The 9,133-nt window shown below is 48.6% G+C and overlaps 1 protein-coding gene across 1 annotated transcript; it reads left to right on the top strand.

Moving 5' to 3' along the window:
* Positions 1–1,891: 1,891 nt before the first annotated feature.
* LOC118485608 lies at positions 1,892–3,935 on the top strand. The gene is made up of 3 exons (XM_035981917.1): positions 1,892–3,216; positions 3,300–3,464; positions 3,533–3,935. Exons 1-3 carry the CDS (start codon positions 2,554–2,556, stop codon positions 3,908–3,910), a joined length of 1,206 nt encoding a protein of 401 aa, XP_035837810.1. The 5' UTR covers positions 1,892–2,553; the 3' UTR covers positions 3,911–3,935.
* The last annotated feature ends 5,198 nt before the right edge of the window (positions 3,936–9,133 follow it).

Here is a 9,133-nt window from a genome sequence, read left to right as displayed (position 1 = left end):
ATATTCCACGTGTGCTCGTGGGTTCATGCGGATATTGATTTATCCTCTTTACATAGTGTAAATATATTTTTCTTCTATTTTTTGAGGGGATATAAAAAACGACATGCGGTATGGGTTATGGTGCGGTATACCAGGGAAACCGCATGCCGCTTATATTTGGATAATGTTGTCGCTTTTTTGTTGCATACATGGCGGAACGCACGTGTGAGTTGGTGAAAGTTGGTAGGATTTCATGGCATGTGCTGAAACGAAAGGACGTTTGCACTGCCCAAGGTCATAAATGCACTGTAGTAGGAGTGTAAACGTCTCCTTTGTCAGGCGCGTGGGCGGCCACGCGCGCGTGGTAACCGTCAGCGGAACCGTCGCTGAATACGTGGCGTCGCATAATTCGCCCTTTTTGAATGTGATGCTTCGGTTACTGCATCGCATTAATTGCGATGGGTATATAGGGGGAAACCGTTTGTGGTTTCCCCTCCCTTGTTCAAATTTTCAAAAAATTTTCGTCGAGAGAAAGAGTGCTTCCTTTGTCATCTCCGAAAAACTTGTCTGAAATTCCGGTGAGGTTGTTGAGTTTCCTGTGAACTCATCTTCTGTTTTCTTCGTTACATTCCCTAATGGCTGAACCATCTAATCCACAAAATGTTGAGGGTGAAAACCCAGATCCTTCTTCGCCGGTGGCGGCAGAAGAGGATGAAGAAGGTGGTGGTGGCCCTGGCGGGGGATTACCAGTGTTAAAGTGGTCAAAGGGTCAGTTTGATATCCTTATGACCAGTATCCAGATGCCCCCGGAGTTTGGGTTCATCTACCCATAGGAAGGTGACACCGGTGCCGATGCTCCGGCGGGGTATATCACCATGTGGGTTGACTTCTTTTTTGATGGCAACCTCCGACTGTCGTTGACGGTGTTTGTTGCCGAAGTGTTGGAGTATTACAAGATCCATATCTCCCAACTGAGCCCGTTCGGAATGATTCGGATTCGGAACTTTGAGTACACTTTTCATGCTCTTGGTCTGGATATTACTGTTGAATACTTTTGGCGGTTCTACCGGTTGACGATGAACACCGGGTTCTTTTCTTTTGGTCAGCGGTATGGAAGTACCAAGTTGATGACCCCTCCCAAGGGTATTACAAAGTGGAAGACCAAGTTCTTCTATATTAAAGCCGCTGCGGTTGTTGCCAACATGACCTTGCGGAATGTGGGTGATACCATCCTTGTAGAGGATATTGCTCTCCCCAGTGCTGATACGGTGGAGTGGTTCCCACGGTTGCGGACCATTGAGTTTAAGAAGCTGGACAACTCGCAGTTGTGGATACTGCGGATGATGTTGACCAGGCCTGATAGGAAAGCAAGGCCCGTTCCGCGGGAGAAGAGTGGTGGTAAGTGTTTTTACTCTTGCGTGGTTTCCTTACTTTCTTGTGTGTTACTGATTTGTAAGTGTACTATCAGAGGATGCTGCCCTGTGGAGGATTTTTGATCCAAACAACACGGGCAAGGTGCAGATACTTCGATGTGCGGAAGATGAAGATGGTTTTAACATAACCATTTGCGACAACTTCCGCATCCCTGATCGCGAGGGGTTGAACGCACCCCTGCCGCAAGGCAAAGGTATAGTTTATAATCTTCTTACTTGCTTTTGTAAAGAAGTTCACCTTTCTGACTTGCTTGTTTGGTGATTTAAACGTAGGTACTCTTGGGACCCTGGGCGAATTTGAGGTGAAGGGTGCCCCCAAGAAGCATGTGTAGAAAAAGCATGTGGAGAAAGGTGTGCGGGGTCGCCAAAGGAAAAAACCTGAGGCTGCTGTTGTTCCTCCTTTGGTGCCACAGGGGGCAGGTATATCTTGTTCTCGTTTCCGCAGATACACCGATTACGTGGTAGTGTCTGACACCCTTGAGGGTTTGGGTGTTCCAGGTGGTGGTGCGGCGGCAGGTGGATCCTCTGCGGGTTCCAAGCCTGCTGATGAGAAGAAGAAAAGGAAGGTAGAGGATAAGGCTGCTGGTGCCAGTGAGAAGAAGCGTCCGAGGATACAGACTAAACGGACAACTGCTGTTTCGCAGGCAAAGCCTGCGGTTGCGGCCGGTAAGTGACTTATAACTTTGCAAGTGTTTGTCATTATAACTTGTATTTGATGGTTATTTTTGCTTTGTTCGCAGAACCGCAGGATGAGGGTTTCTCTTTGTTTGATACTCCTCCTTCCCCCACGCGTAACGCGGCCGTGGATGCGGGGGTTAATAAAGAATTTACAAGCCCTTTCGTTAAGGTGGTGAGTGAGCCCTTTGTGCAGGCAGAGGATACTGGGAAGAAAACCGCGACTCAGATCTTTGACACGGTGGATTCCTATGATAATCTGATCTCCCCGCAGGATACTGATGATCTGAACCTAAAGTTTTCTGATGCTGAAAAGCAAAAGTCTGATGCGGAAAAGCACAGGTCTCCTGCCGCTGAGAAGGCTTCCGGCTCTGCATCCGGGGGTGCGGGTGGTGAAGGGCCCTCCATTCAGCCTGATGAGTCTGAACTGGAGTTCTACTTCCGCACCTACATAGAAGACTAGAGTATGAACTATCACCGACCCCCTTGGAATGTTATGCAAGGGGATGATATCTCTACTGATCCCTCCGCGTGCAGGGATATTTTGGATGGTTTGGGCACTCCTTTTGAGGTCTTTCATGCCCGTGGCCTGTCTCATGAGCAACGGATTAACCAACTCTCGTCCATGCTTGTTGGTAGTTCCATAATGGCGAATGCCGTTATGGAAGACTATAAGGTGCTGGGATGCAAGGATGAGGAAACTGCTCGCTTGCGGGCCGAGGCTGAAGAGTTGGTGAAAGCTGCTCGTGAGGGTGCGGAGCAGCTTAAAAGGGAGAAGGCTGCCTTCGAGCAGTATAAACAGACTGAAGAGTGGGCTGCAACTGCTGGCCTCAAACAGGTTCGTACTCTTGCCAAATTGCTTTCTGATGAGCGCAAGAGTTGGAAAGAAACACTTTCTGATAAGCACAAGAGTTGGAAAGAATCTTGGGCCAAACAGAATGAAAAGATATTTCGTGTTCGTCAGGAGCTGACAAATGTCAAGGCAGCGAATGCTGCTTTGGTCAAGGAGAAGGCCGCGGTTGAAGTGGTTGCCAGAGAGGCCAAGGAGGCGGAGGTCCACGCTACCAAGGCTCTTGAAGCGGCCAATGCTGACCGTACTGGCTTAAACAAGACCGTTGAGGGCCTCCAGGTATGCATTGCTTCTGCTCTTGAATTGTTCCGTTGTTTCACAAGTACGATTATCTTTATACTTGTTTTCTTTGTTGTTGAAAGGCTGAAGTGCAGAACCACGTGACCATTCTTGCAGAGGTTACTGCCCGCGCGACCGAAGCTGAAGCGCGGGCAAGGGAGGCTGCCGAGGCTAGAGATAGCCTTGTTTCTTCATTCGATCAGCTTAAGGCCGATCGTGATTGGATGCGTGATCACGGTATTGGGCATGTAAGTATCTGGTGCCTTTGCTTTTGTGTAGATTTGCCTGTAATAACCTTATTGCTTTTGTTTTGCAGATTGTTAAGGCTATCCTCGACGCACCTGAGAACGCAGCCGGTGTAGAGCAGATTAGGCTGCGTGCGCGGGAGGCTGGTTTCAAAGTTGGCTACAACCGCTGCATTAGTCATATCAATGTTTTATCCCAAGGAAAATATACTGATGAAAGGTCCGGGTTCCATGGCGTGGATACCGAAGCGCGTCTTGCTGTCGCTCTTGCGGCGTACAACGACATGTCCATTTCCGCCCTTGAAGAACTTGATAAATGCTTGGACGCGGAAGACTATGTGGACTGCTTGTGGTTGTTGTATGGTGATGATGAAGAGGAGGAAGAGGAGGAAGAGACCGCTGGTGATGGCAAGGGTGGCGCGGGTACCTGCAGTACAAAGAAGGACTAGGTTGGCCTGCGTGCCCTTTTTTGTTTCCAAGATGTAGATGTTAGAACTTTATGTAAATCTCTTGTACACCGCGTAGGTGTAGAAATTTTTTGAATATAAAGTTTAACAATTTTTGTTCAAGTTGTGCAAGTGTTCTTACTACTTGCATGTTTGAACTTGTATGAGTTAATGTTATTGTGAATAGCACTAAGTCTGAAGTTTCCTTTTGCACATCTAGGTGATATGCAAGTATGTGCGGCTCAAAGTATGTAAAAAAAAACTTTTACTTTCTTTGTGTGAGCGCGTATATGGACGACTCTGTTGGCTTGTGAAGCGCAGTTGAGTATACTCTATACTTTTGTTGTATGAGTATTAGTCAATTCCTGTTTTCATCCCGTTAGGGTTTAGGAATTATGTAGGTTTTGTAAAAACTGTATGTGCGTATCCAGCCGGATAGACACTTAATGTTTTGCCTTTGCTGGCCATTTACAATATTTGTGTGTGGTCACCACTTTGTGTGGGTATCGCGAATGAAGATTTTGCCAATCTGTTTTTGCGGATATCGCAAAGTGGAACACGCATTTGTAATAGAAGGAAAATAAACAATATTGCATTGAATCATTCATTTATTTATTTGCAAATGGCCTGTGGCCCGATAGGTTACATGGAAAATGTAAAAACATGGCTTATATGTAACAGCGTCGAAGCTGTTGTGCATTCCATGTGCGTGCGATAGGTTCGCCTTCTAACATTTGTAGTTTGTACGCGCCTTTGCCTAGGGCCTCTTGGGTGAGGTAGGGTCCTCCCACTTGGGGGCAAGTTTCCCTGGGCGTTCTACGTTAGACGCTTCACTATCGCGAAGGACGTAGTCTCCCGGGTTGAAGGTACAAATGCGAACACGTGCATTGTAATACTTTTCAAGTTTGGCTTTGTACTTGGCTTCGTTGATTGCTGCGTTTTCACGCCTTTTCTCTAGAAGGTCCAAGCCAACCCTGCGTTCAACCTTGTTGTCTATTTTGTTTATAGCCAACATTCGGGGTGAAGGGAGACCTACTTCAGCGGGGATCACTGCCTCCGAGCCATAGACCAGGCTGAAGGGTGTCTCGCTGTTACTTGTCTTTGGGCTGGTCCCGTGGGCCCATAAGATACTAGGGAGTTCATCGACCCAGCCGCATCTGGCTGTTCCCAACCGTGCCTTGATGCCTTCGACTAAACTTTTGTTGATACTTTCTACTTGGCATTCCCTTGCGGATGCGCTACTTAGGAGAATATGTGCTCAATGTTTAGTTCTTTTAGCCAATTTTGAAAGTCTTTGGCAGCAAAGTTGGTGCCGTTGTCGGTAACGATGCACATCGGTAAACCGAAACGACAGATGATATGTTCCCAAACGAATTTCCTTGTTATCATACCGGTGGTTGAGGCAAGCGGTTTTGCCTCTACCCATTTTGTAAAGTAATCAACAGCCACTAAGATAAACTTCACCGCACCTGGTGCGTCTGGAAATGGTCCCACCACATCGATTGCCCATTTCTGAAATGGCCATGCGGTGGTGACGGGGATCAGGTTGTTCTTGGGGCGCAAGGTTTTGGGAGCATGCCGCTGACAATTGAAACACTTGCGTAAGATCTTGACCGCATCCAGGTGCATGCCGGGCCAGTAGTATCCGGCATTCATGATTTTGGCCACCACCATGCGTGGGCCCGCGTGTATGCAACATAATCCTTCGTGTATCTCTTTGATTGGATACGTGGCATCTTGGGGATCTACACATCGTAGGAGTGGCCCCAGGTATGATTTTCGGTATAAGATACCGTCTCCCATTTGATAATGGCATGCTTTGTATTGCAATTTGCGCGCCTCTGCTTTGTTTTCGGGAGTAACACTTGATTGCAAGTATGCAATAATTGGTGTCATCCAGGATGTGGTACGGTACTGGATGACGTTGACTTGGCGCAGGGGTACTGAGGGGTTCTGTAGGATCTCAATGCGAATCTCCTTTGCCAAGTGTTGGAAGCTGGTGGATGCGAGTTTTGAAAGTGCATCCGCAGGTTTGTTTTCAGTTCTATTGATATGGCGAATATTGAAGGAAGTGAACTTTGCTTTCAGTTGCAGGGCTTGCTCGAGATAGAGGATCATGATATCCCCTTTTGCGGCATAGTCGTCGCGTACTTGCCCTGCAACGAGTAGTGAGTCGATGTGTGCTTCCAAATGTTGGACGCCGAGTTTGACTGCTAGACGTAACCCTGCTAGTAGAGCCTCATATTCTGCCTCAGTATTTGTACTTTTGAAGTCGAGGCGGATCGCATAGGTGAGCTCTTGGCCGTCGGGGCTGACAAGTCGCAGACCCGCACCTGCACCATCCTCGTTGGATGCACCATCGGTAAATAGTGCCCATGTTTCCGTTGTGGATGGTGGTAGTGTGGGGTTTTGTTCTTCTTCGCATTCTTGGATGCGATTTGCCGGTACTTCGGCAACAAAATCAGCTAAGACCTGGCCTTTGATTGCGGGGCGCGGCTTATAGGTCAAGGTGTGTGCGCCTAGTTCAATGTCCCATTTTGCTAATCTCCTAGAGATGTCGGGTTTGGAGAGGATCAGACCGATCTTGTAGTTGGTTAGCATAGTGATGTCGTGGTTTGTAAAGTAACGTCATAATCGTCTCGATGCGTGCACTAGTGCTAGTACCAACTTCTCCATGATAGAGTACCTTGTCTCTGGGTCATTGAGCATTTTGCTGATGTAGTAGATGGGTGTCTGAACTCCCTCCCGTTCCACGATGAGTACCGCACCTACCTCGTTGTCTGCGGCAGATAGGTACAAGATGAGTGGTTCCTTCTTGCGTGGCGCAGTTAAAGTTGGGAGTTGGATCAGACACTCTTTCATATCCCGGAAAGCGTCTTCAGCCTCTACGGTCCATTGGAACTGTTCCTTCTTTAAGCAGTTTCGCAGAGTTTTGATGAAAGGATAAGACTTAGCTGCATGATTGGCTAAGAATCTGTTTAGTGCGGATAGCCTGCCAGCTAGCCGTTGCATTTCTTTCATCGTAGAAGGTAATGGCATGCGCTCGATCGCCTGAACTTTTTCCGGGTTCACCTTGAATCCATCTTTAGTTATAATGAATCCAAGGAATTTGCCTTCTTCCATTCCAAACGAGCATTTCCCTGGGTTAAGCTTCATGTTGACGCTATGCAGAGTTTGGAATGTTCTTTCATTATCGGTGAGCATGGTATCTTCTTCCATGCTCATGACGACCAGGTCGTCCATATAGATTTCGACACTTTTGCTGATTTGATCACCAAAAGTGTCGTTTATCAACTTTTGATAGGTTGCACCCGCGTTGTGCAACCCAAACGACATTTTTGTATAGCAGTAGTTCCCTGTAGTTGTGCGGAATGCCGTTTTATCTTCGTCCTCGATTGCCATTTGTACTTGGTGATAGCCTTTGTAGCAATCGAGGAAGCACTTCCATCGAAATGGGGCGAGGTTATCGACCATTTCGTCGATTTCGGGAAGTGCGCCAGCCCCCGTTTGGTTTTTCTACCATGACTGGGTTGGATAACCAAGTCTGGTATTTGACTTCCGCAGGATGCCTGCGGAGAGCAGTTCTTTGACCTGCTCACGCATCGCCTCATTCTTTGCGGATCCAAGGTGGCGTTGGCCTTGGATCACCGGCTTGATAACTGGAAAGGTATTCAAGAAATGTTGCGCGACTTCGCGTGGTACCCCTGTCATGTCTGCAGGTGTCCATGCGAAAATATCTTGATTCCTGAAGAGGAGCTGCTTCAGGCGCGCTCTGATGTTTGTGGACAAGGCATGGCCCAACATGACCGTTTGTTCTGGGTGTCTTGCATTAAGAACCCATTTCTCCAGTTGGGAGTTGGCCTCGCCATCTTGGTCGGACGCAGCTCGTCCGTGGTCATAACTTCTCTTCGGGCGTATATTATCGGGACCCCCATTTCGGTTGGAAAACCGATGGCAGAGTGGGGGACGGATGTAATCATGTTGAAATCACCTTGGGACTCCCTCTCGAGAAGTACGTCGTATCTGGAGGTGTGGGCTAGAACCATGAAGTTTACCTCCTCTATTCGTGTGTGCCTTCCGTTGGTGAGGCGCACGAGGAAAGTGATTTGGCCCAGGGGGAACACAGTTTCCCCCGCGAATCCGGCCAAAGGGTAATCTACCGGCTGCAACCGATCTTTGTCTTCTTGATCGAACTGGTTGAAGCACTGCTCATAGATGATGTCAAATGTACTGCCCAGGTCGATGAATAATAGCTCCGTGCAGTAGTGAGCCAGGTAGCCTGGGATGACGACGGTGCGTCTGTCGCGCGGGCCGCCTCGGACTTTTGGAAAGACGACTTGCTCGTCTTTCCAGTCATTGCCCGGTCTTCTTGCTGCCTTGCGCGGCTTTCCTTTTCCTCCATTGATCATTTGGGTTGAGGCCACATACAAGGTCCTCTTGCCCGTGGAGGTGCCCTCGTTTTGGGGGGGGGGGGTGATGCGCTTGGTTTGCTTTTGCGCGGCTGGCAACAGAGGTTGCAGCTTCCCCTCTTTCAGGGCTCGCTCAATCTCCAGTCGGAGACTGATGTAGTTGTTTGTTGGGTGGCTCGAGTCTTTGTGATACTTACAGTAAAGTGTGAGATCCTGGTTCTTCTTGGACTTCATCGGTTGGGCCGGTCGCAGGAATTGTGCGTCCGTAAGGAGGACGTCGCTTAGCGACTGATTGATCTCGGTCCAGTTATGGTCCCGAGATTCCTTCTTCGATGCCCGTTTCTCACGTTGGGCATTGATTGTTGCCCTTGCATCGGGCTGGTTATTACGCGGGACATAAGGTTTGGAATCGCTGCCGCGATTCCAAGTGTCCCGGTTGTGCTTGTTGTCATGGCGGGAGGACTGGCCTTCCGCTTGGGGCTGTGCCTTTGTAACGTGCGGCTTAAGGCACCACTGAGTTTGGGCGTACGTCTTGACCGCAGCCTTGACGTCTTCCCATTTCTTTGGCAAGCCTTCCTTGCCGGAGATGGTCATAACCATTTCTTCGTCCTTGATGGCTCGAATGTAATGGTTGCGTGCCATTTGGTCTGCAACGCCGGCTATCTCCAGGCACTCTTTGTTGTAACGGACGACAAACGACTCGAGAGATTCGTTGTCTCCGTGCCAGATGTTCATGACGTCCATAGAATCACGTTCGTGACGTCGCTGCTGGCTAAAATGTGCGAGGAACTTTGCTTGCAAGTCCTCAAATGAGGCC

The sequence above is a fragment of the Helianthus annuus genome, chromosome 13 (assembly GCF_002127325.2).
Source record: "Helianthus annuus cultivar XRQ/B chromosome 13, HanXRQr2.0-SUNRISE, whole genome shotgun sequence".
Lineage (NCBI taxonomy): Eukaryota > Viridiplantae > Streptophyta > Magnoliopsida > Asterales > Asteraceae > Helianthus > Helianthus annuus.
This window is presented reverse-complemented; position numbering and strand designations above follow the sequence as displayed.